Genomic DNA, 27,667 nt, shown 5'->3' with positions numbered 1-27,667 from the left:
TAGAGAGAATAAAGTTAATGCCCTTAAAAAAGGGGGATAAAGTCTTTAAAGAGACAGAGTACAGATAGTTATAGATTAAAAGAAATAAAGAAAAATAAGCCACGTAAAAATGGAAAATTCACAGAGAGTCTGGATTCTTTGTATTATTGTGTTTTCTTTAAAATTTTTGACTGTAAAGGAGCTAAGTGCAGAGAGACATTTCATTATATGGGCTGCCAAGCTAAACCAGAATGGATACAAGGGTATTATGATTTCAGAATATGGATCTAAGGATATGATGCTTTGGAGAGGGTCTTCTTTTGTTTTCACAGAGGATGCGACCCTGTGGATTTCTTCTATCCCAATATGGTATGATAGACCACGCCCTCCTGAAAGGTTACTGTGAACACCCTCAAAAAATTACTTCACACAACTGCCAACTGAGATGACCCTGGCACACAGGTTATCCCATAAAAGATCTGAATAACAGCGCCCCCATTCAGCAGGAAGCAGTTTGGAGAGAAAAAAACTGCGCCCATGTTCCCAAATATTGTTTATAAATGTTCTTTTACATTTAAAGGGGGATATGATATAGATATGAATAATTTGCATTGGTGTGGATTTGAAGGTCAATTTTGTTATATGTATATGCATATTTCTAATCTTGATTAAGGTATTGTGATTGTATAGTTCATTTAAAAATGTAATGTATAATTAGGAAATATAGGTTGTTAATGGATAATCATCAATAATTGTCAAGCTTTTAGTCATGTTAGTTAGATTTTCTGGATGTGCATAGATATATTTCAGCTAGATAGGCATTCTTCATATCTTTCAAAGACTGCAGAATATGGCATTTAATGTTTTAATAATTTAGGGCTTTTCATGACAATGAGACACGTCTGCTTCTGGCAGCACCAGCTACTTCAAGAGGAAGATGGGCATTGAAGAGGCTCCTTATGGAGTTGGTTAGCCATTTGGGCAAGAAACTACTCTTGCCTGGACTGATGCATAAACTGGACACAGAGAACCCACAGAGAGAGGACTGCTGAACTTGCCTAAAGGTGAGATGGTCTTTCAGTGTTCCTGACTCATAAAAGAGTCTGCGAGACATTCTGCAGGACACAACAGAAAGTGACTGAACTGTCTTTGGAATTTCCTACTTCATGAAAATGTCTGCTGGATACTATGGGCCTGAAGGCTGAAGATAGATGCCCCAACGGTACAGAGGAACTTTGGGTGACTGTCCAGGCAATGAGATGTCTCTGTCATTTCTAGAGTTTGAAGTTTCTTATTTCTTGTTTACTTAGGTAATATTGTATCCTTCTGGAGTCTTTGATGGAGTTGAAGAATGGTTAGTTATAGTTATAGTTTTCCTTAGTTATGATAAAAGATAAAATAGATATAAATATTGTAACTGTAATTCTTGCTTGATAACTGTTTTGCTATATGTAATCTTACTATGTTAAAATGAAAGCCTTTTTTTGTTTAAACAGAAAAAGGGGAAATGATGGAGGAAAGTCATTGGTTAAATAATAAAGAAACTGCCTAGGCCCATTTATAGGCCAGCCCTTAGGTGGGTGGAGTAAACAGACAGAATGCTGGGAGAAAGAAGCCGAGTCAAGGAGTCGCCATGATTCTCCCACTCCAGACAGATGCAGGTTAAGATTCTCCCTGGTAAGCCAGCTCGTGGTACTACACAGAATATTAGAAATGGGTTAGATCAATATGTAAGAGCTAGCCAATAAGAGGCCGGAACTAATGGGCCAGGCAGTGTTTAAAAGAATACAGTTTCCGGGTAATTATTTCGGGGCATAAGCTAGCCATGCGGGCGGCTGGGTGCCGGGGACGCAGCCCTGCCGCTCCTATTACAACATATAGACTTGCTATACAGTTAACAGATATACAGCCTAATATATTTTATGTAACTACTCTAAATAAAATTTCTCTTTCCTGACAAGATTCAACATTTACAATCTTCCTTTTCTGGGTTATAGTTCCCTTCCCACTTACAGAAAGCTCCTTTTAATGATCATTAAAGGCTATTCTATCCTAAGGGCTCAAAGACTTTCTAAATAGTATAAGAACGACTGTTCAGGGGGACAAGACAGATAAAGCACACAAAATTAACTCCATAATACAAATGAGAAGTCAGAGGAGCAGAGATCAGCATCCATAGCCCTGAACTTCACAACAGAAAGTGAACAACTCCTACAGTGCTACCAGAAAAAGTTCTGTTTCCTGATCCCAAGTCCGAAGATAAAGGCTATTTATTGTAAGCTAAAAGACAAGCATTTGCTCTTCTCTCTGAGTACAGCACCTTCCCTAAAACAGACAGTGGCTAGAGTCACCAAGAACCCACATTCCAGATACCTCAACATTAGTTCTCTCACCCAGGACTCCTCTAGTGACATGGTATCATTCTTTTAAGAGTATATTTAAAAACTAACTAAGATGCTAGTCATGAGAGAAGAAGAATATACAATCTTTTGAACTCATCTCATTTAGGAGACAGAAAGAAACAGAGAGACAGACAGACATAAAAAGAGTGCAACCAAGACAACGGTTTGGAAGTAGGTAAATTAGCACAGGTTTTAAAGAAGTCTAAACTTTGGTGTACACTTAATTATAAAGCTAACTTTAAAAACACCTCTCCTCTAGTAGACTGTATTACTTGTTTCTCTGGAGTCAGAGCTGTAGCGCATCTCATCCAACCCTTCACCTTCCACACCCACATGCATTTTTCTGCTTGGCGTTTCAGCAGGAACATGCTGTGGATGTTGTGAAAGCCTGCACTGCCTTGTTTCCTCATGCTTTACTGATGAATAGGGCGAGAAACACTGTGAAATGGAGCCTAGCCCACATCTCTTTCTTGGATTTGTAAATAAAATCCCAAAGGCATATCTGGTTTGGAAGAGTGATGCTGATATTCAGATAGGATATGCAATTGTAAACAACAACAAACTCCCTATGGTTTCATGGTTTCCTAAAACAATACCTACAAGTAGCTCAGTTTCTCAGAATGACTATGTTGTCAGTACTCCCTAAGACAAGGGTTCAGCCTTACAGACTTACTTTTAAATGTCAAAAGAAAATCATAAGAGAATTCCCACTGCTTAACAAATAAATCTAGAATTACAGTACTTCACATACTATAAAGTATCAACAGAACCAGGCCCAAGTTGTACCTTCCTTTGGCAAATCCACAAAGTATCACAATTTTAATGAAGTCGGTTTTACTATAAAAAGAAAAATTAAATAAAAATAAATTTTAAAAAAAGTATACTGGTAGGAGATACACAGACCACAATAAAAACCAGTGGATATGTGTAACATCAGCACCCTTGAGAGAGATGAGGCTTATGCAAATCTGTAAGGCTAAATAATATTATGGTGCAAAAAATGAAATGAATAAGAATGATATGAAATAAAAGCTCATTTTCATAGTCCCAACATTTTAGAATATACTTCTCATTTGCTTCAACCATGAGTAACAAATTTCATGTGATCTACCAAGAGTTCCTAACATTCAATCGCTCCTTTCCTTAAGTAAGATCTAAAAATAAATTCTAGATTTAAAAAATAAAATCCTTTAACTTCAGAGGGAAACACACATGCACACACAGTTTGTTTGTGTGTGTGTGTGTGTGTGTGTGAGAGAGAGACAGAGAGAGAGAGACAGAGAGAGAGAGAGAGAGAGAGAGAGAGAGAGAGAGAGAGAGAGAGAGAGAAATGATACTTGTTTTGAGTATTAAACATAGTTGATGAACTGATAGTCACCTGCCTAAGGACTATTAGGTAAAATTACAAAGATATCTAATTGCCCATGTTCATTACGGTAGTGGGTGTATGTAGCTCAAACTTCAAATTTCATCAAGAGATTTTTTTAATGACTATAAATGTGTTAAATCCTTAACCATGTATGAAACAGACTTCCTAAATTCTGTAACAATGCAATTAAATTAAGTACTGTCAGTTTCCTCCAGCAGCAAAACCTCTTTGTTTAACAGAGGCCACAGAACTCTCAACCAGGAGGCATCCTACAAAACCTCAAGTATTAAGTTTCTACCAGAAATTCCAAAGCCCAGAAAGACATGGGTGTGGGTAAGTGGGTAAAAATGAGAATCAAAGCCACAACATAACTGATGTGAATTTAGTTAAGATGTTTCATATATATTCATAAATGCAGGCAACTGTCGACACACACACACACACAACACACTTCAGAACACATTACCAAGAAAAAAAAGTGAAATATCCATTAGATGCAAATGAATTTGATCTGAAGATCAAATCTATTAAGATACAAATCAGACACAGAAAGGGGTAACAGTTCATTATGAGTCTCTACTTGAAATTCCTGAAATGCTACTATAAAACCTGTCTAACACCTTCTCTTCCTGGTGCTGGAACAAGTAGTTGAAAATATATTTTACAAGCTCAGGGCAAGTTGTGGAATGAAGAATGCTACAGCCAATTGAAAAGTTGCCCTCTTCCATTCCAAACCTATCCAGAGAGAAACAGAATAGACCGAAGAGGAGGAGAGAACAGACAAAAGATTGAGAAGAGGAAAACTCCTAAATTACCTGAAATTTTCTTTCCTTTCTTCGTCTTCATCATCAGTCAGCTGGGTTATGACTTCAGAATCCAGCCAAAACACACTGTCGTCCCCCAAAGAGCCACTCTCACTTTCTGTCTCCATCTCGTACTGAGATCCTCAAGGCATGGGATATGGAGCACCAGTGTTCAGGTTGGTTAGCACTACTGCTGCTCACTCAAGAATGTGGCAGCTCTAGCTGGTAAGTGATGATGCTGGTTTCATTGCAGCTGGGAGTACAGACAGGAAATCCCAGGCAGCACACTCACTGCATATGACTGTGCACCTGTCATACCTTAGACCCTCCCACTGCCTTAGGCTCTATGACCTACATAATAAAAACCAGAGTCCAAATCAGGGTGATCTTTCACTAATTATCCACTTTTAATAACTATTTTTCTTATGTCGTTTCCAGGTAATATGTATTTTCAAAAAGCAGGTTTCTGTTTGCAACTCAGGCTTTAAAATGATAAACAGAAAACTCAAAAGGCTAACTATATACATCTGTGTCCTGTGCTAGGCTCCATGCAAGACACAGTTACTTACCTCGCAGTTAGGGAGGATCACAATTAATAGAGAAAATATGCAATGTCTAGGGACCTTCCCAGCTTCCTGCCTTCTAATGTTACATATCTTTCCTTCCTTTGCTCAAGTGACCAGAGTGATAAGAGAAAAATAAGCCTGTTCAGGGTTCATCTAAGAAAAAAAGTGTAAAAAGTTGAAAGACACTGACAATTATTATATGAAATAAAAACATTAAGGCATGTTCACACATTTACACTGGAAAGGTACATGCTGGCAGTAAAATGGTTTACTAGGAAGTAAGTCCAAGTATTGGATCAGTAACATTGCAAACATTACAATCGCTTCTTTGAAAAAAAGCCATGCTCGGGCTGGAGAGATGGCTCAGAGGTTAAGAGCACTGACTGCTCTTCCAGAGGTCCTGAGTTCAAATCCCAGCAACCACATGCTGGCTCACAACCATCTGTAATGAGATCTGGTGCCCTCTTCTGGCCTGCAGGCATACATGGAAGCTGAACACTGCGTATATAATAAATAAATAAATCTGAAAGAAAGAAAGAAAGAAAGAAAGAAAGAAAGAAAGAAAGAAAGAAAGAAAGAAAGAAAGAAAGAAAGAAAGAAAGAAAGAAAGCCATGCTGTTAGCAACCACAGATGTATCCTATAGTGGTGGGTACTTGTCTCTTACTGAGCAACAACAAACATGGAGCCCTGATTTTTATGCTAGGTCCAAACAGACTTCAGAAAAAGAAAGGGACAAAACCAACATCCAAGAGTTTTCTCATTTGAAAGCTCGGAAAATTAACTTCTGGGTGACTTGGCTTATACAGTACCTTTTCCTCCCTGGAACTTACAGAATACTCATTGACTTGGATGCTGCAGTTTTGACAACTGATGAAGGTTTAGTCTCCTGCTAGAAACTAAAATTTATTGGCAAGCCTGAAAACAGGTATAAAAAATGAATTGTTTCTGACAGGGATTTGGAAAAATTCCCTAACACTTTACATAAAAACATCTTGCAAGCCGGGCGGTGGTGGCACACGCCTTTAATCCCAGCACTCGGGAGTCAGAGGCAGGTGGATCTCTGTGAGTTCGAGGCCAGCCTGGTCTACAAGAGCTAGTTCCAGGACAGGAAGCAAAAAAAGCTACGGAGAAACTCTGTCTCAAAAATAAAAAAATAAAAAAATAAAATCTTGCAAAATATTCAAGTTTCTACCTAAGACAAATCTTAGCAAATTCAGATCTCTATAATCACTTCAAAAATGAGAATATGACCATGGGTATCACTCTAGCAAATTTCTTATCAGCTAACAAAGACTTTGAGGGTGTGAATTAAATTTCTTCTTTGTTCTGTACATTAACATAAGTGCCCCCCAAAACAGATATTTAAATCTAAAAATTAAATTACTGAACATCATAAGAAATTCCTTTCAACCAACCATCTTACAGTAGAAGTGTCCTGAGTATAATTTTATAGAGTTCTCACTAAATTTTCAGAAAGTCATAAAAATCATAAAACACAAATCAATCTTCTTATATAAAAAATGTTTATATCCAGCTGGTAATGGCTCAGTGGATAAAATGTCATCTACATAAATATAAAGACATAAGATTAAGTTCCCTAGAATCCACATATAAAGTCAACTATGGGGGCTGAAGAGATTACTGAGCAGTTTAGAGTACTGATTGTTCTTACAGAAGACCCAGGTTCAATTCCCAGCACACACATGGATGATCACAACCATCTCGTCTGCCCTCTTCGGGCACTAAGTTACACATATGGGATACCAACATGCATGCAGGCAAAACACCCATACACATAAAACAAATATATTTTTAAAAAAATTTTAAAGCCGAGTATGGCTGCATGTGTCTGTAACAATGGGAGCAATGAGAGCAGAAAAGGTAAACTCTTTCAGTCTAGCCCAAACTTCAAACTCCAGGTTCAGTGAGAAGATTACATCTAAGAACATAAGGCAGTGAATGATAGAGTTGGACATATCAAATTCTGGCCTCCACACATGTACACACAAATGACTATATCTACACACACGGGGCGGGGGGTATTCATAACTTCTATAATAATAATAGCAAACATGAACACAGTCAAAATGTAAAAAAGAAAAAAGAAAGAAAAGAAGCACATCACAGCTGGTTAGTTTTTTTTAAATATCCAATCAGTTGACACAAATCTCTAAGACCCAAGAGCCCAGAGGAAAATTGATAAAAAACGAAATAACCAACAAAACTCACAAGATTTTATCACATGAAAAAGTGCTTAATGTAACACAGGAACAAGGGAAGAGGGCCCACAAAGAGAGATCTTTAAAATTTTTGCACATAAGCTTTTAATAAGCAGGTTTGGTGGTGCACACCATTCATCCCAAGGCAGAGGCAGGCATCAGGATAAGTTCCAAGTCACCCATGGCTCCACAATATAACAACTCTGTTGCCTGAGCAAGGCATTAACTAACAAATTCCCACCACCAGGCATGAGAACCCTGCCCCCCTTTTCCAAGTTGGTCAGGGGAATCCAAGAGACTCCCAAAACTTTATAGGCTAATGATACTGTCCTTGGTTGTTTTCTGAAAGTGGAAGATAAGTCTCTATTGCTGTATTTTGGACACAAAACCTGGAGGATTAGAACTGGACCTAAAAATCTCCCTAAGGACTATCTTTAAAACCAAGATACCATGAAAACTTCCAAAGGAGAGAAACAACCATTAATCCTACTGAGTTATGATGTCTATGAACCACAACAAAGACCAGTAATGCACATTATCCCTTAGGGTGCAATAGCGGCACACATACATATCTCAGCAGTAACAGACAACTCTGATTGGACTGAAGACCCACTCAACAAGAGGGGAATCCTGCTTGATACTGGAAACCTAGCTAACTACCTGAGGCTAGTGAAGTCCTGGATCTTGGAGCATACAACCATCACTTTACTAAAACAACATAATTCCCAACTACCTTCTAAATATTTATCCTTATCCTCACAGGTAAATATAGGCCTCACCCTCATCAAAAGGGGAAAAAAAAAAGTCTATAACGGAGACCAATACAGAAAACCACAACCAATCAAAGCATAGGACAAGGGGCCATATAGTGTTCAGTGCTCAGGCCTAATGGGTACATTTACAACAACACAATTCCTGCACCTAAGGCTCAGAGATCATAATGAGAGTTGTTTGGAGCGGGGGTGAGGGGGAGAGACTGGGACTAAAGACAGTAAGAACAAGAGGAACAGGAAGTATGCTGTGAGATGTGAGATTGTGTCTTTTAAAAATGTCCGAGAAGCTAGACCCATGAAGTTTCACCAACATAGCTGCCTATAGGACAGCTAAACAACCTATAAAACATCCTAAACAAGGATGACACTGAGACATCCTAACATGGAAGGGAGATATATGGTTGGGACTCAACCCTTGACAAAGAAATACAGGCAACTGAGCAATGTTGGGAGTGAGAGAACTAGTCTTCCCTAGGAAGCATTCCCAAATTGGTTATCTAATGCCAAGTGATTAACGCTGAAGTCATCTATACACAAGTAATATTATACAGACTGAGCAGGTTGTTTTATATATTTAGGAACATACACATATACATGACAACAGTTAAAGAAAAAAGTCATAAATTTTGAAGAGCAAAGGGTACATAGGAAGGACTGGAGGGAATGAAAGAAGAAGGAAATGATGCAATTATATTTTAATTTCAAAAAATGTAAAGATCTTAAACTGAAAGATGATAAGGGAAAATCAATATGTATGTAGGTGAGAGCTTAAACAGGTGCATCCTCTATGCAGGAAGAGCTGGTAAAACCAACCAAAATACAAAATAGGCATCTACTTAGCCCAGTAATATTACAAACAGGAACGCCCATGGTAGTACACTTTATGATAGCAAAAGAGAACACCCCACACAGCACCTAGGTCTGGATTAACATTGAATCACATAATTAACTCACTGAAAAGCCACAATGCACAATGCTACATAGGTAAGAAGACAAAGCAGCCTAATGCTTATGATGAGAACAATCAACAGAAACACTGTGAAGGCAAGGAAAAGAAAAGGCAAAGTGTAGCACAGCACATACAGGTGCCACCATTCCACTTCAGAGAAAGATGCCCATACAGATGCGTAGATCGTCCACTGAAGAAAACAGGAAAGAAAACTTGTGTTTTCACTATATTGTGCTATACTTTATTTTATATATTATATTGCCCTTGCAAAAAAAATTGATCTTTGATGTCCCTCAAGAGGTAATTGTGTTTTTATACAGCTATAGTATACAAAATCTATTTCTAAACATTCTCCAATCCCCCTAGTCACTTTTTCTTTTACCCCTTCTTTTGCTTGCTCAGTATCACAGCTGACCTTCCTCACTTCTGCACATCCTTTAAACATGATAAACTGTGGACAGGTTTTATACATAAGACAGACGGAAAGTTGGCTTATATAAAGCACTCTGGAAACAGCCTATTTGGGTCCTTCTACAATTTAAGAATCCCAACTCCAGAAAGCCTGCTTCAGGAGCAGTCTTTATCCCACAGGCACCAGGTAGATTTCCTAAGACATTTAACACTTTTGACCTAGCATCAGATGTTTTTTTCAATTTATGTTTTTCAACTCATGTTTCCATCTTCTGTTCCCCTTTCAGAAGTCAATGTAGATCTAGCAGAACAAATAAATGACTACCAGAAGGGAATAGGGAGAGAAACAGGTGAATAATTGAAACTAGCAGACAATAACCCCAAACTCCTGATCACCACACCTCTGATGCCATGTTCTCCTCATTTGGTTTTGTTTGTTGTTTTGTAGTACTGAATCTAAGTCCTCGTGCATACACGATCCACCACTCTGCTGTATCATCAGCACTTTTTGTTGACTTGTTTAAACCCCGAGCAAGCAAGCTTCACTTTCAATTAGGTTTGTTAGGCAGCAAGTTGTGCACTAATTCACAGGAGTTGTTAGTAGTGAGTTTCGAATCATTCCCACCAATGATGTCAGTAGAAATCCCACAAATGATTTAAAAATCCCACTAGGGCACCTCCTAAATGACTCAGAGGGTATAGGCACTTGTCACAAACCTACATGGTAGGAAGAGAGAACCAACTTTTAAAACTTGTCCTGTGACCTCCATACAAGCCTTGGCATATGTGCATGCATACATTCACAATAAAGAAGGGAGAAAAAAATCCCATTAGAAGAACTTCTTAAGGAGAATGGTGAGAATGCTATTTGAAAAGGGGTCTTGCTATGTAGCCCAGGCTGGCCTAGAACTTACAATGTAAATCAAATTGACCTCAAATTCATGGCAATCCTCCTGCCTTGGCCCCCTATTGTGCTGATTACCAGACATGTACTACCACAATAGACTTAGAAATGTGACTTATTTTTCAAAGAGCAGTGGTAAAGTCCTACAGCGGCAAATACTAAGCCTGCAGCAGAGCTAAGCCCTCTGCATAATGCTGACAACCAGTTTAAGAGGCAGAAACCATGTAGCTACCACAATACCACCCGGCCTGGCAATAGCACTATTACAATAATGCCACTATTGCTGCCATAGTGGCATGTCTGTTAGATGAGCAACCCATCGCTTCCTGCCTGAGTCTAAGGTCACTCCATGGGAGGTAAATCGTGTCTAGCACTGTACATGGATCAAAAGCCCATGGCTGTGGAGGCTACAGAAACCTCTGCTGCTATATTGCTAAGTGGACATGGTATTGAACTGCCTTCTGGATATTTATGTTTATAGCCACAGATCAGTACTTCTCTCAGCCTTTGTCAGAGAAGCTTCTACTCACAGGAGGAGTCAGTAGAAATAGAGAATCATAACCAGTCAAACTTCTAAGAATAAATGACTGTTGAATGCCCAGTCTTAAACAGAGCATCTATTTCATCCCTCCAAGGCTCAGGGAACATCAACGAAATGGAGTGAAAAGGATGTAAAGCCCAAAGATGTGGAGGAGTGCTATGAGACAGTCTTCAGAACACAACATGGCTGTTACACTCATGAACTCACAGTGGCTATGAGTCTAAGATAGGCCCATCAACATTCAGTAATGGAGGGGAGGGACTCATGAGATCTTACACCTCTTTGAGCAGTTACTGGAAGTTAATGGTCATTAGGGGAAGGAAAGACAATTTCTTCAGTGATTTAGTTACTTGTAAGTTGCCCATGCCTCATTCAAGAACCTCTAACTAAACTGTATGGGGGGCAGGGAGGAAAAGCATACACTATAAGAAAGAGGAAGACAGAAGGGGGGTTGTTGGGAAGAAGGGATTTAGTTGGAGTGGGGGGGAGAGAAGATAATGGGGAGTGTGCAAGCGACCAAAATAATTAAAACATATATAAAAATGTCAAAAATAGTAAAAATATTTCCCCCCAAAATGTGGTAAAAATCAACACGATTGTTGTACTGCAGATAAAGATACTCATATTCATCACCCAGGGATATGCATGTTTCAAATCTGCACTGAAAATGCTTTTCATTTATTCGTGAGTCTAAGGCAGAAAAGCTCAATTTCTAGGCCAGACTGGGCTAATCAAAGAAATTCAGGGAGGGAGGGAGAGAGGGCAAGAGAGCAGGAGGGTGGGAAAAGAAGGAAGAGGGAGGGAGAAAGTACAGGGGGAAGAAAGGCAGGGGAGAAAGAAGCTTTTCAAATATTATACACTCTGACCTACTCAGGAGGCTGAGGCAGGAGAATCTGAAGTTCAAGGACTGCCTGGGCTACAGAATAAATTCATGGCCACCCAGTTTAGTGAGAGCATATCTAAAAAGAGAGCTGTGAATGCAGGGTCAGCAATACCTATCCACCATATGAAAATAATGTGCAGTTCCCACCTCTGTCCACCTCCGCCTATTAGCCTGACCCTCCCTAGTCCCATAGCTTTATTTAGGCATTTATCTTTCAGGGAGAGTGTGAAGGGTGATTTCTTGACCACATTCCACTCCCCACCTCACCCCTCATATACACAGTTCATGGCTAAACACAGTAGAAACTGGTACATAACAAGGTTGAACACAAAGGGAATCTCAAGACAGCAAGAAAGCAATAGAACAGTAAAACTCTCAACTCTCTCATTTCAACCCTCATTTGTTATCACCACAAAACAGAACTGTTGTTTATAAAAACTGTTAAGTATAATGCACGGTACAGTCAATACATGCCTCCTTTACTGGGTGCTGAGTTCCAGAATAGTTTACAAATCACTCCAAATATAAAGATATTAAGTTCACACATTAAAAAACCTCTAATTCTAAATGGGGATAGTATTTGGGTTAAGTAATACTAGTCTATCAAATAATTGTAAAAAGGAAAATTTACACAAGAATTCTTCTATTTCCAAAGACTGAAGGTTTTCTTATAATGTAAAGTCTAATGCAAAATGTACAAACATCACTTGTCTTTTTATATTGACTAAGCAGGCATTTTTTTTCACAAAGCAAACATTCGAAATGTAACATTATTTAATCTTTAATTTTCTTCAATACAGGAAGAAGTTATTGAGGCAGGTTCTGACTGTGCGACCCTGGCTGGCCTGAAACTCCATATGAAGACAATGCTGACCTTAAACTCACTGAGATTCTCCTGCCTCTCTCTCCCGAATAGCTGGGATTAAAGATATGAATCACCATACCCACCTCTGAATCTTCGTGGATGTTCCTTGTTCTAAAATAATTAACTCTGAAAGAACCACAGTTCCCTTTGTTATTGTAGATTAGTCATGGTTCATGGTCCTTAGATACTGATATGTGCTTCAATTCCAAGTTATATATGTACAGGACAAACCAGGTTAAGAATATCTGAGGAAATCCATTTTACAACAATATTAAAATTAAAGAATTAAAAACACCTTCTCTGGATACTTTAAACAAAACCAAAAAGGTCCGCCTGACTAGAAAATATAAACAACCATGGAACATACTTTGTATCATTAAATACAACAGTCTAACTTTAACTGCATATGCTCGTTAAATTAATTCCTTTCCTATAAAACAGCCACCTTAACGCTGAATCACCCCACTGCAAAATATATGTTTTAAAAACTATGTCACAGGTGAGTTCGAGGCCAGCCTGGTCTACAAGAGCTAGTTCTAGGACAGGAGCCAAAAGCTACGGAGAAACCCTGTCTCGAAAAATCCAAAAAAAACAAAAAACAAAAACAAAAAAAAAAACTATGTCACAGCCAGACAGTGGTGGACACGCCTTTAATGGAAGCACTCATGAGGCAGAGACAGGTGGAGTCACTGAGGTGAACAGCCGAGGCTACACAAAGAAACCCTGTCTCAAAAAACAAACAAAACAAAAAGTTCATTTTCAAAACCCTATGAACAAAATCAGGGGGTTAATCCACATACACCTGAACCCAATATTTAACCATAAAATTTACAAATGGCGTGATTTTGTTGAGTTAAATTAAGTTGCAGTTTGGTAATCTCAACACAGAAAACAATAACTATGTAAAGTTAATGTATGAGTACAAAGCAATGTGTGTAATAAAAACATTACATGACGTAGTACAGGCAAGAACATCAATAAATGACAGCCATTATCACAACTGAAACCACAAAATCTTTTCACACTTGAGATTGTATTAAAACTTAGAAAACATTTCAATCTATAAATCTCTAAATATTCAACCTGCAAATATCTGACTTCGAAAACTGAAATGTCTACTATTATTTTACGAGAGTAAGTGATCTAATAAATAAAAGGAAAGGAGTCCCAACTAAGTCACTAGGTTGTTTTCTTATTATTTGCATCTCTTTCGTAATTGTGAGATGCTGTGGATGGGATCTGCAATGTCCCCTGCTGCTGGCACTTGGGGAGGGTGTATAACATTTAGGACACGGAGCCTGGTTGTCAGAAGTCAGACACTTGTAAATACTGTGCCTGGCCTCAGGGTTCTTCCTTTGGTTTCTGGTCTGCCATGAAATGCACAGCCTCTACTATGCATTCTTGCCACCATGATGTATGCTGCTACTCTGGCACCCACCCCCACTGTGATGTGCTGAAAACAGGAGCTAGAATAAAATTTTTCCTCCCTTAAGTGGCATCTGTCAGTTATTTTGTACCAGATGCAAAAATAGATAATACTTTAAAGACAGTAATTAAACAATTATACAGGAAGCTCATCTCTGCCATCACCACATTCCCAGTGAGGACTACAGAGGAAGTACGGTGCTCCCGCTTATTCCCAGGGGTAGAACCCTAGAGACCTGTGAGTACTGAAACTGCAGGCAGCACCAGGTCACACAAAACTTACATATTCATAAAATCATTAAAGCTGAGATGGGTATGACTTTTTCATTCTTTTATACTTTTTTGACACTTTGAATTGTTCGCAATAAGTAAAATACTTAGATTGAATTTAGTGATATCAGTTTACTGTTTCCCCTCTCCTTGGGTCATGATCTTTTACACTTTCACCTGAAGGCAACACTTCTCAGCTCTTCCTCAGCATAGCCTAACTACCACACCACTACTCTTGTGCTTTCAAGTCATTACAAAATAAAACAATGTTCCTGAACATGAGCACTTCACTACTGCCAGAGTCAATCTAATGTTAATTCCTTTAGAATAAGAATCAAAATTTCTCCCTAAATGAACTTAACCCTTTATTTTTGCATATTTATCCTAGTCTGATGTTATCCTTCATAGCAATTACTACACTCCTTAAGCCTTAGTATGTACTCAGATGCCATTCAATTTAAATATTTTAACCCTTTATTATGGAAATTGCAGGGTATCAAAAAGTGTAAATAAAAGGATGACAAACCAACAGCTCTCTATTGCCCAGCCTTAGAAACTAACTATAGACCAGCAAAATGGCTCAGTGCATTAAGGTACTTGCTGTGCAAATCTGAGTTCAATCTTCAGATCCACATAAAGGAAGAGGAAGAGAATCAACTCCACAAGCTTTCTCTAACCTCCACATGCATACCGTGGCATTCACACTGCACCATGCACAGACACATATAAACACAATAGCAATAGTAGTAGTAGTAGTAGTAATAATAAATACCTAAGGGCTAGCAAGATCGTTCAGCGTGTAAAGATACTTGCTGCCAAGCCTAACATGGAGTTCAATCTCCAGAACTCACAAAGTAGGAGAGAAACTGACTCCTATTAAGTCTTGGTCTCAGTTTCTCTCTCTCCCTCCCTATGTCTCTGTCTCTGTCTCTGTCTCTCTGTGTGTGTATGTGTCTGTGTGTGTGTCTCTGTCTCTGTCTCTCTCTCTCACACACACACACAATAATACACAGTAAAATTTTAAAATAATTAATTTGGAAAAGCTCCACTCCCAGATTTTTCTACTTCACTGGCCTCAATGGGTAGTATGTAAGCAAATTCTAGGTATCATTTAATCCTTATATAATTCAACATGTCTTTAAAAGCAAAAAAAAAAAAAAACTGTATATATGTATGTGCACATATATGTGGAGGCCAGATTAATCTTGGATGTCATTCTTCAGGTGTGAACTGAGACGGGTTCTCAGTGGCTGGATGCCAGTGAGACCTAGAGCCATAGCTGCTGCTGCCTCAGTAGAGCTGGGGTCATAAACTCATGTGAACTCACTAGGCTTTTTTTTTTTTTAAGTGGGTACTAAAAATTGAACTCAGGTGCTAATGCTTGAACTCTAAAACCTTTTTAAATAATTTTATGTTTTTAGAGATGTAATAATCCCTTACCTGAAATGCCAGTCAGTAAATAGCTTCCAACTGTCATTAAACTTTTTCCAATTTTTTATCAATTCATCTGTTTAAATCAAAAACAATCCACCCACATTATGACAGTCAGCATGTCTCTTCAGTCTCTTTTCACTGAAGGTTCCCCACCTCCTCCATTTCTCTATTTACTTTCATTCACCCTTTTTAGGGAGACAGAAAAGGATAAGAATTGAATACCTGGGTCCCATGTGTGGCATAAAATCATAAATTCTTAAAAGCTACAAGAATACTCTAATGTTTTCTGGCTATTTGTTTTCTAAAATACGCTCAAATGAACAAGACATACATGTATGCACAAATCTCTATCTATCTATCTATCTATCTATCTATCTATCTATCTATCTATCTATCTATCTATCTCCACATGCACACACACAGTGTGACCAAAGGCCCATAGATAATCGGTTCTCACAATGCCTTACCAAGTATAAACGGGCAGCTCTTCAAGGCCTGACATTAAAATGTTTCAAATGCCATGTGGTTTATAACATAAATGGGCTCTTTTCTTTTTACTGCTCCTAACAACATGTCTGTCCTGCCATAGTCAGCGAATGACAATACGTGCACACATATGAAAAAAAAACATGTTGGGTATCATTGTCTGTTTAGCTCCTACTGTTTAAGAATAACAGAGAATCAATGCAAACTATAAAATATCCTTACAGTAGAGGATAGAAACTTGGAATCGCTCTTAGACCAGAAAAACATTTAACATCCTAGGATGAACTGACCTGTTATATGACAAGAGTTGGAAGCAAGAAATTTAGGGTGCTAAATTTAGAGGTTAGACTATGGGAATCAAGAGACCAATGATAGTTTACCATAACACACAGCCTGAATTATCTGAGAAAATATGGACTCAATGGTATCAGGAATTTAAGACAGTAAGACAAAAATACCCATGATCTTCCAAGTCCATCCGGTCCAGTCTTACCAAGAAGTATTACATTATCCCCTGACCCACTCTCCAGCAAGAAACCTGATACGGTGATATAAAAGTCAGCACACAAGAGAGATCTGCAAGCAATCCCAAACAAACCAGAGTTCTCAAGAGAAAGGACAACGCCCCAGAGTACCAGTTTTCTCGTTTACACAGCCTGCCATGATGCCTATCTATTCTGTTGCTTCCAAATTTAAACTCTAAGTATTAGTATGATTTATAAAATATTAGCTTAAATTCATATAGGAGCTTACTATCCAAAGGATTCACACTTCAAACATAATGAGAGATGACAAAAAGAAATGAAGTCAAGGGAAGGGTGGGAAATTTGCATTCAAAACATGGAATTTAGGGAACCAAAGTTTCAAAATACCCCACTAAATAAAGAATAGAGCAGTAAAACAGGTGCAATAACACATCTCAAGAAATGTTACACATTAAGAAAGCACAATCACAGCACTATTACTGTGTTTTCTGAAAATCCGACTGTATTAACAGAAAAATCCACGGCCTAAACACAAAAATAGGCATATTCTCAGTAACTATGATTCAAAGACACTCAGATGGCTTTTCACTAACAAGTTTGTTTGTATTCAGAATATCAAGTCTATGGAGGATTCAAACCTTCAGGTGAAAATTATTTTAATTCTAACTTTGTTGAAATCAGAAGCAACAAGGTAGAGATTAGGAAAGAGAGCTGCTGAGTGCAAAGTGAGAGCACAGGTACACGCACAGGCTCACATCAGCGCACACGTACACTTATGCATGCATGCATGCAGACAGGCAAGCAAATGGAGATGAAAAAACTATGTATGCTCAGAGAACAATGTTTAGACAAACAGCAATATTTGTCTATTTATCTAGAAGGGACCTTTGCTACACATGTGTGCATAAAAAGTAAGTAAATTCTGCCGAGTGGTGGTGCACGCCTTTAATCCCAGCACTCGAGAGGCAGGGCAGGGAGATCTATCTCTGTGAGTTCAAGCCAGCCTGGTCTACAAGAGCTAGTTTCTGGACAGGCTTCAAACCTACAGAGGAACTCTGTCTCGAGAAACCCCCCCTCCCCCAAAATAAAATTAAGTTCTTAAGTCAGAAGTAGTTTATAAAGCTACAAACAAAAAATATCCACTGGTCAAAAACCACAGGTTTGGGAGCTAAAGAGATGATTCATAGATTAGAGGACCGTGGTTCAATTCCCAGCACCCCATGGCAGCACATGACCAGTCCTAGGGGATCTGACATCCTTTTCTGGCCTCTTAAGGCACCAACCACGATGTGGTTCACGGAAGTGATATATTCAAGCAAAATACCCATACACATAAAAGTAAGTTTAAAAATAAATAAATACATAAAATCAGGTTTTTCAAAACTGAAACACTGGCTTTATTATCCCACAAAACACAAAATGAAGCTATGAAAACTACTAGGAATGGTGGCCCACATCTGTAATTTCAGTGCTCTGCAAGCTACAGCAGGCGGATTGGAGTCTGATGCCAACCTGGGATATGTAAAAAGACTATGCTGGGGGGGGGGGTATTCTTTAAAAAGTGGCAGAAAGATGAGAAGATGGCTAAATCAGTAGATGCCTGATGAGTGTGCAAGTGTGAGTATCTGAGTTCAGACCCTAGAAGCCATGTAAAAAGCCAGGTAGAGCAGTGTGCATCTATAATCCTAGCACTGAGGAGGCAAAGATACAAGGGTTCTTGAATGTCGTTAGCCAGCTGATCTAGCCAAATCTATGATCCCAGATTCAAGGAGAAACCTGTCTCAAAAAGTACGGTGAAAGTGATTGGGGAAGACATTCACATCAACCTCTGGCCTCCACGACATGAGACATGCACATATTCACAGAAACACACCCATATGCTGAACCACACATACACACACAAAAATAATGTAAGTGGTAGCAAAGGAAAATTAATATTTTTTTCTTCTCTAAGAAGAATATTTTGTGTTGTTTTTAGTTTCTTGAGACAGGGTTTGGTTTGTCTGTAGCTCTGGAGCCTGTCCTGGAACTCGCTCTTGTAGACCAGGTTGAACTCGAACTCACAGAAATCTGCCAGCCTCTGCCTCCCAAGTGCTGGGATTAAAGGTGTGCACCACCACCACCCAGCTCTAAGAACAACTTTTAAAATCATAAAACTTAGGAGCACAAAATCAATTTGGTATAAGAAGACTATTATATTTGATCAAACAGTAATTTCAGAAAACGATATCACTTATAACTTTGCAAAATCACATGTGAAACAAACTTAAATTATTAACCAGAATGTCTTAGAATATAAGTGAGGATATCAACAGTCTACAAAGAATTCTTGAGATGAAACATAGGTGACAGGATATTCAGCATCATGGAACTTGGACTATGAATCAGTATAGGGAGTAACCACCAACTGTTACTGACATCTCTGCTAGGCTCCCCTTTCTGAACAAGAAACAACAAAGCTGGGCACAGTGGCACACCTGAAGTGCAGGGTACTGAAGACAGTGAGGCTGGAGGCTGACTTGAATCCAGAAGTTCAACGGAGATTTCAGTCAAATTTGAAAACAAGAAAGAAAAGAAAGGAAGGAAGGCATCTGCCTAAAGGACTATCTCATGCAGATGTTTGTGATACTAAAGAACCAGGTGAGTAACTTTTTCCTACTTTACAAAACAAAAGATCGATCAGAAAAACCCAAGGACCATTCACAATAATTAGCACACACTGGAACTGTACAGATCCAGATATTTGCATAAAGATAATCAAGTCTGAAGTCAGCTAAAAAAGTTAAACTCATGTTCACGCACTTCTGTTTTCAATCTTACAATTCTGTGGTCAATAATCATATATTTCATTTTAAATCTTATTGCCCAAAGGTCTAGCGACTTGAGAAGGGAAATGACACTATTCCTGTATTACATCTCAAGAAACAGATGTGTGGCCAGGGTCACATAAATTCACAAGGGGTATTCATTCACCTCCTACGTCACCTTAAAAAGTCTCTTTCACTGAGAAAATTTCAAGTTATTTTCCCAGACCAAAATATCCTGCAATGCTTCCAAAAGTACTGCTCTAAATACTCTAGACTGCCTTCAAATATACAAGAGAAATGGGCAGAGGAAAGCTCATCTGTCCAAGGACATCCGGGGAGAACAGGAGTCTGACCACAGAGACCATTCACTCACCCACTGCACCATTCTCCATCTCACTTCGGAGCCAAGCACAAGCTCTTCCACTGTACCACTTTTCTATCACATAAACTGGACCAATCATTTGTGTAACATTATGAAAGATTGCATATTAAAAATGTTTCCTACAATATAAAATTTTATTTAATTACTTAAAGCACTTTCAGAACTTTAGTCTAATATTTATATTTTAGTAATGTATGGTTTATTTAATTCAGTTGAGATTATGCACACTATTTTCTTTTTTAAGGGAATATTTTTTTCTTTTATTGAAAATAGTTTTTTTTCTCATATAACATACCCGATAATGGATCTCCTACCCTCTACACCTCCCGGTTCCTCCCCATCTCCCTCCCACCCAGACCTATCCCCTTTCTCTCTCTCACTGGAAAACAAATGGGAGTCTAAGAGACAATATTAAAATAAAAACTAATACGATGAAATAGAACAAAACAAACAGAAGGAAAAGAGCCCCCCCCCCAAAAAAAGGAACAATAAACAGATACAGACAAAGAGACCCATTCATTTGTACCCAGGAATCTCATGGAAACATTAAACTGGAGACCATAATACACACAAAAGACCTGTATGGTAAAAAGAGAATATATGTATGTATGTATGTATTTATACATACATACATACATACATACATACACACACACACACACATATATATATATGAGATTTCTTTAAAAAAAACCCTAACGTGACTTATAAGACAAAGAACCTTTAAAGTCATTCAGAGTCTTAGAATATGTTAAAAATGTAGGCGAATTCTTTGTTAGACTTATAACATGAATGGTTTATAGTCTAATTCTATAAACCAGCTCTATAAAGTGGAGCTGGACTTTGGGAAACAGACTCCGTTTCTGAGGTAAGTAGAATGTGTATTACATTTCCCCAGGAACTGTACAACAAACTATATGCAAATATGAATATTATGTGTAGTATTTGAAAAGTAGATAGTTGTTTTTAACATATTCTGAGACTCTGAATAACTTGTATAGGCTGGAGAGATGGCTGAGCAATTAAAAAGACTCGTACTCTTCCAGAGGACCAGGGTTCATGTCAAACATCCACATGGCAGCTGACCATCTTTAACTGCAGTTCCAGGGTATCCAGTGCCCTCTTGTGGCCTCCACAGGCATTGCATGCTTGTAGTGCACAAACATCCATGGAGGCCTAAGACCCATATATTTTTATAAATAAACTTTTTAAAAACTGTCATTTCAAGTCCATGGGATCCTGCCCCTTTCTGAATGGAGAAGGAGGAGTAGATGTGAGGGTAGAGGGGAAGCAGAGAGGGCAGAATGGGAGAAGAGTAGGTAGAGAAACTAACTGGTATGTAAAATAAATGAAAATTTTTAATTAATAAAAAAATGTTATCTTTTCATCCATTCCAATGAGGTGCTGCAGCAGTGATGGCAGCAGCAACACTCTGGGACAACAGAAAAGATGGCTTCAGGAAAACGAGGAATCGGCCAGACCCCATTTGGAGTCGAGGGCATGAACAAGTAACTGGATTTTTAAAAACCTTCTCTTGGGGGTGGGGAGCCTTCAGGACACCCTGATGACACATGGCCACTAACAGAGTTGTCTCCCCAGTATTGCTTTCATTGTGCTCATCCACTTGGGCACTCAAAGGCTGCCACTACTATGGCCCCAGGATAGCTTGGCAGCCACTGGTACTAACAGCAGATTCTGTGATTACCCACATGGTACTAGTTTTACAGTCATACAGAACATTTACAAGGGTTATTGAAACTCCTACCCAGATTTCTTATGGGACGCCTAAGAAGCAAGACAATGTATGACAAGGTCAGGGTCCTACAGTCAGCCTGGGAGGTGACGGTGAGAACGCGAGCTAGAGTCTCCAGAAAGCTGACCTTTGCACATGCATGCATGATGGTTAGGAGGAACTGCTGGTTAAAACCATCTGCAGTGAGAAGGAATCGTAACTGAGCAAAGTAAGAAACCTTCCTGCAGACTACAGGCCATAGCCAACTCCTCAAGAAGCTTTTAACTGAGCAAGGCTGTTCAGAGCTCTTAACCCCACGTCAACTAACTGTTGGGTGACACTGGGGAAAGGGATACTTTTCCTCACTCACACATACACATGGCTTGGGGGTGGGGGTGAACATACAATTACACTCTAATTCAGATTTCTCTCTCATTAACTTTATGGCTGAATTTTAATTTTTTCTTTTTTTAGTTGGAGCATTACTTTAAAAAAAAAAAAGGAAAAGCTTCGTTTTGAAAACTATACTTTATCTCACCAGAAATAGAAACAAGCTTCAGCTATGTGTGCACTGGAATGGACACAGAAAACTTATGTTCTCATCCTTTTCCATGATGTTCCCACAGGATATGCCGAGTATATCCTTTCCAAGGGTTCTCGTTCTGACTGAGGGAAGAACAAGGCACGTTTCTGTACTACTTCCAGAATGACTCTCCGCACAATAACAAGCGGAAACGCTTGTGCCTATGTCTCAGCTAGGAGCTGCTCTGCCACCTCCGCTCCACACGAAGCACAGCAAGCAGAGCACTAGTCATGCCCCAGCCACACCATATTCTCAGACCGGCTCTTGGGCTTGCTGATAACACTCTTCTGTCCTAGAAATAATCATTTCTCCAGCAACTTTCAAACTTTTCTGATTTTTAGTAACCTTAATAGCATTGGCATATTATTTATGAAAATAAGCGTTAAGACTCCTAGCCTCAAACTTTAACAAACCAAACCACAGCTCTATTTTTGACCACATAATAATTAATATTCAGACTCCTAAAGGGAAAAGTAAAGATAAGCAGAATTTGTGTACAAATAAAAACCTAAAATCCCAAAATTATTAATGTTTGTATCAATCACTAACACAAACCATGTTCACTCTCATTCAGCATAATTTAGCCTTTTAGGCTATCCAGATAACTCTTTGCCAAGGAAAAACTAAATACTGGCAATCCTGTGTTCAGTCAAATCTATTCACCCTCAAGCTCATAGAAAAACAATGTCAAAGAATCAGGTATCAGGAAAAGGAAGAGTCCACAGAGAGGTATTTGCATAAACTGCCTAAGAAAACTAGATCTACCAGACCAGATCATGTAACAATGATTATGTTCTTCCTGTATTTGATTGGAACAGGCTCTGGAATTGTGTTAACTTTGAAAACCAGTATTATTAACTGAGATAATGCAGCTTAAGTCCTGCTAGAATGTTCACTCACCATGTGCTATGTCCAGGAGAACACAGAATAAACAAAGTGCAACAGATAACTCTGGGATTGAGTTTAGGGCCAAAAAATGGAAGGGACTGTGTGTGGCATGCGATCAGGAGTGTAGGAAATCATGGCCGATATGGACATAAAAACATATGAATAAGCTTTGTGAGCAAAAAAGAAGGCAGAGTAAATTAATCTTAAAATATTACAACAAAAAACAATAGGTCACTTTTACAAAAGAAAACCCTCACTTTCAGCATTAATACTGAAGATGGCATGGCTTTCTGAACAGGGAAATCCAATTACTCCCAATACTTCTTAAGGTCAGAGAAATTCACTTCATGAACCATTGAAGGATATAAAGTATGTTAAGGCCACAAAGCTAAGACAGAGGGTATCGTTTTCAAAGGCAAGCACAAGAATAAGGTAAAAGTACCAATTAAGAAGATATAAAGTTACTCTCTAGCTCCAAATAAGCATACTACAGGTACCAAATAAAAACTGAATTTTAAGAGAACTATAATCATACCCACCCCCAATCTTTCCTACCCAACAACTTTGCTTTCAATAGATGGCAAAATGGTATCTGTTTCTCCACCAGTTCTGCTTTTAAAATAATCAATAAGTTATATTAAAAAGACAAAAAAAAACCCACCAGCTGATAACTAGGAAACTAGGGAAGACTGATTTAAATTTTACCTTGTCTTAGTCAGATTTTTCTCAACAAGAGCTTCCCAGATTCCAGACTCCAGTCAGGATTACTGCCAGATTTACCTGTTATCATGGGACCACAGAAATAGCAGGGCTCTTGACTCAACTCTAGATCTAGAAAGTTCAGGCTCAGAAATCTGCATGCTGAACAACTTCCAGATGACTGATGGCTAGGTTACAAGTCTTAAGTCTGGGTCTGTGAAGAATTTGCGAAGGTAAGGATCTCACATCTCTAAGCGGCTGTCTCAAGGCTTAAAGACACAGGAGAATTACCCAGGGCAGTTTTCAAACAGACTAAACTCTGAGACTCATCAACTAAATCAGGATTCTCCAAAGGCAGGTAGAGGGCATTGATATGCCTTACGTGGTAACTAATTCCAAGTGATGTGCCCTGCTGCACAAAAAGACGTAGGAAACTGCTTCCAACTTAGAGTACAAATACACCCTAAATTTCATGACATTCTGTACTGGCATTTCATTTGTATTTTAATAAATAAATCTTGCCTGAAGAGCAGAAAAGCAAAACATCCACACTTGCCTTACACACCAGGCAGAGGTGACACACACACCTTTAATCCTAGTAGCCACAATGACAAACACCTTTAATCCCAGTAGCCACACTAGCTTGCCATAGAAACCAGGCAGTACTGGTCCACGCCCTGAATCCCAGAACTAGAGAGGATTATAAAATGGAAGGAGACAACTTCAGGCTCAGTCTCATTCTGAGGTTTCCTGGAGGCAGGATTACCATGTGTGGGTGGGGATGGAAGGAACTGGAAGAAATGGAGTTAAGGGAAAGATATGGACAAAACACATTATATGGATTTATAAAATTTAAGTAGTAAATTTTTTAATGAGAAAAGGAAAATTTAAATGGTATATACTAAAAAATATCTAGGAGAAAAGATGCACCTGGGCCATTAGGCTAAGACTAGCTGTAGGAAAGAAAACTTTATGGAAGAACAAAGATATTAAAAAGATATGAAACAAAGAAGACAAATAGCAAGTATACATCGTATCTTATCAATAACTTTTAATATACATTTAATGCATATGAATTACATTTTCCAATAAGCATTCTATTAGTAACATGTGTGTCATTTACAAAATATATTTTAAATAGAAGTACTGTGTAAGGTCATTCTGTCAGGAACAAACCATATTTATCACAGGGACCCCACAGGACATTACATAGTGGCCTAGTGTCTAACAAAACATTTCTCTGAACCTATTCCCATCATTAAGCCCCACATGACTATATAAAGATACAAACAAGTTGCAAGACAAAAAAGACACTCCAGCACAAAAAAAGACAGCTGGGCTGACTACATCAAGAAAGATAAAGTCAGACACATGAGTTCCAAGTCACCTGAATATAAAACAGGATGCTGCCTCAAACACTCACATACACACACGCACACACTAATTCTCTCCCTCCCCTCTGTGTGTGTGCTCCTAGCAGTGCCAGGTGTAGTGGCACATAAATGTAATCCCAGCACTGATGAAGGAAGAAGGAGGTTTGCCAAATTCTAAACCAACCTAGCATTCATAATGTGACCTTATCTTTAAGAAAAGAAGAAGAAAAGCCACACAACAAAAAGATTAACACTACTGACAAGTTTTTAATACTGGTTATAAACTATTAAACAATACATGTGATTTACTTAATTGCCACTTCTACCCATACAGGAACATTTGGCCATGCCCAGCTCACATAAAAGTAAAGAGAGATCACTTACCTTAGGACAAAGAACCAGGAAACAGAGAAGTTTACATTTAATACCATATTCTTTATACAAAACTGCATTGTCTAGACTAGTTTCAGGATTCATGAAAATCTAAACTATTTTTTTCCTGTGTGTGAGAGCGGTGCATGAAAGGGGAGGTAGACCAGACTAATCCTCCTCAGTGGTTCTCCATCATATCATATCAGTGACAGACAGGTTCTCTCACTGAACCTATAGCTCAATGATTAGGCTACACTGGCTGGCCAGTGAGTCCTCAGGGCTCCTCCTGTATCTGCCTTCCCAGTGATTACAGCTACAGGCCATGTTACCAGATTTTTACAGGGGTATTGAAGGTCTGAATTCAAGTCTCGAGGTTTGGTCTACAAGCCCTTTCCTAAGCCATTTCCCTGATCCCTCTAAAACATAGATATACATTAGTGTGTGCATGTATGCGTGCAATCGTGTGTGTGTGCGTGCGTGCAATCGTGTGTGTGTGTGTGTGTGTGTGTGTATTGACATTGTTTTTTTTTTTCAAGACAGGGTTTCTCTGTGTAGCCTTGGCTGTCCTGGAACTCATTATGTAGACCAGGCTGGCCTTGAATTCACAGAGATCTGCCTCCTCTGTCTCCTGAGTGCTGGGATTAAAGGTGTGCACCGCCACCATCACCCCCTGGCCCCTCCAAAGTATAATTTAAAGATACAGTCATACTAATAAATTAGTTTTTTGCAAAATTTTATTTTTGTTTCAACAGTTATTCATGTCATGGTTTTGGCTTAAATCTTATGCGCATTCCCCATAGCTTCAGTTTTCACTACCTTACTAACTTTACATACTTATTAAAAGTGTGTACTCACACAGTACCTGGGAACCCAAGGAAACCCTTGCTACAAATAAAATGCAAACTATGTATAATTAAAGCATTACTCATATGTAAATGACTAAAAATAAGTATATATAAATATTACTTTTAAAATATTCTCCTAAATCATGTTTACAGTAATTTAATCATTAAACCTTGAAAGTCTCCATAAATGTATAGTTGAGTCAACTACTTCAAAATACCAACGATGGAATGAATACAATGTCCACATCTGCAATGTTGTAAAGTACCCCATTACCAACACAAAATAGTTTTGCTATCATGTTAAGGTCGGAGTTTGCAGAGAACAAATACACAAAGGTAGCATGGCGGGGAGGTTGCAGACAGCATACTCAGACACCAGAAAATAACAGTATATCTGAATGTTCTAAAATTGTCGACTTCTTAAAAATTAATATCTGCTTTGCTAGGACAATCAGTGTGAATAGCAGATATCCTTCAGTAATCTAGCCACATACCAAACAACAAAAATACCTTTCATTCTTGGTTAATTACATACATGTACATACTTACTTTTCTTATTTTCATCCCCCATTGCCCTCTCATCCCTTCCCACTCCCACTGAAATCCTTCTTCCCTGTGGGCCTCTATGTTACTTTCATGGTCTGGTTTTGTGTTTGTTAAGTGTTTTCGACAAAAAATGTTTTTAAGATGCTAAATAAACTATACAGCTAGCTGCTCTGAAAGAATTGGAACATTAGTAGTACTTTAATAAAAAAAAATACTTCAAAAGAGTTAAGAAAATTTTACATGATATTGCATATCCAATTCAGGTTAATTTATAAAAATATGAAAATAAGTTCATTTTTCCTAAATTAATAAATGTATAACTTGAAATGGTTCAGATGTTACTAAAAGAATGAGAGACAGGAACCTTTAACTCTCTCTTAATCTCCCTCACTGTGACTTCTAATAACAAGGAAAATCATACCGTATATAAAACTGTATGACTAAATTTACTTGATTTACTTCCATTTTTGTTTATTTTTGTTACAAAATACCTTGCAAGACATTTTTGTTACAACATGTCACGACAGCAAATTAACAGTTCATTGTACACATTTTGTCTTTAAATAGATCTTTTCACAGTATTACTTCCCAACAGCATGTAATAGGGGAGACATGTCATAGTGTGTGCTGACAATAAAACATGTTAAAAATAAGATTATAATAACCTTGATCTAA

The 27,667-nt window shown here is 38.4% G+C and overlaps 1 protein-coding gene across 3 annotated transcripts in view; it reads right to left on the bottom strand.

Moving 5' to 3' along the window:
- The window catches only part of Arhgap32 (Rho GTPase activating protein 32), a 227,892-nt gene that overhangs the window by 153,524 nt on the left and 46,701 nt on the right, over positions 1-27,667 (bottom strand). For 2 of the 3 annotated variants that reach the window (XM_057766587.1, XM_057766588.1), the window contains exon 1: positions 4,566-4,681. The exons of the other annotated variant lie outside the window; for it this stretch is intronic. In XM_057766587.1, the coding sequence (XP_057622570.1) occupies positions 4,566-4,681 (116 nt within the window). Of the gene's footprint in view, positions 1-4,565; positions 4,682-27,667 lie in introns of those variants that run through there. 3 annotated transcript variants of the gene reach the window in all.

The sequence above is a fragment of the Chionomys nivalis genome, chromosome 4 (genome assembly GCF_950005125.1).
Source record: "Chionomys nivalis chromosome 4, mChiNiv1.1, whole genome shotgun sequence".
In the NCBI taxonomy this organism is placed as follows: domain Eukaryota; kingdom Metazoa; phylum Chordata; class Mammalia; order Rodentia; family Cricetidae; genus Chionomys; species Chionomys nivalis.
This window is presented reverse-complemented; position numbering and strand designations above follow the sequence as displayed.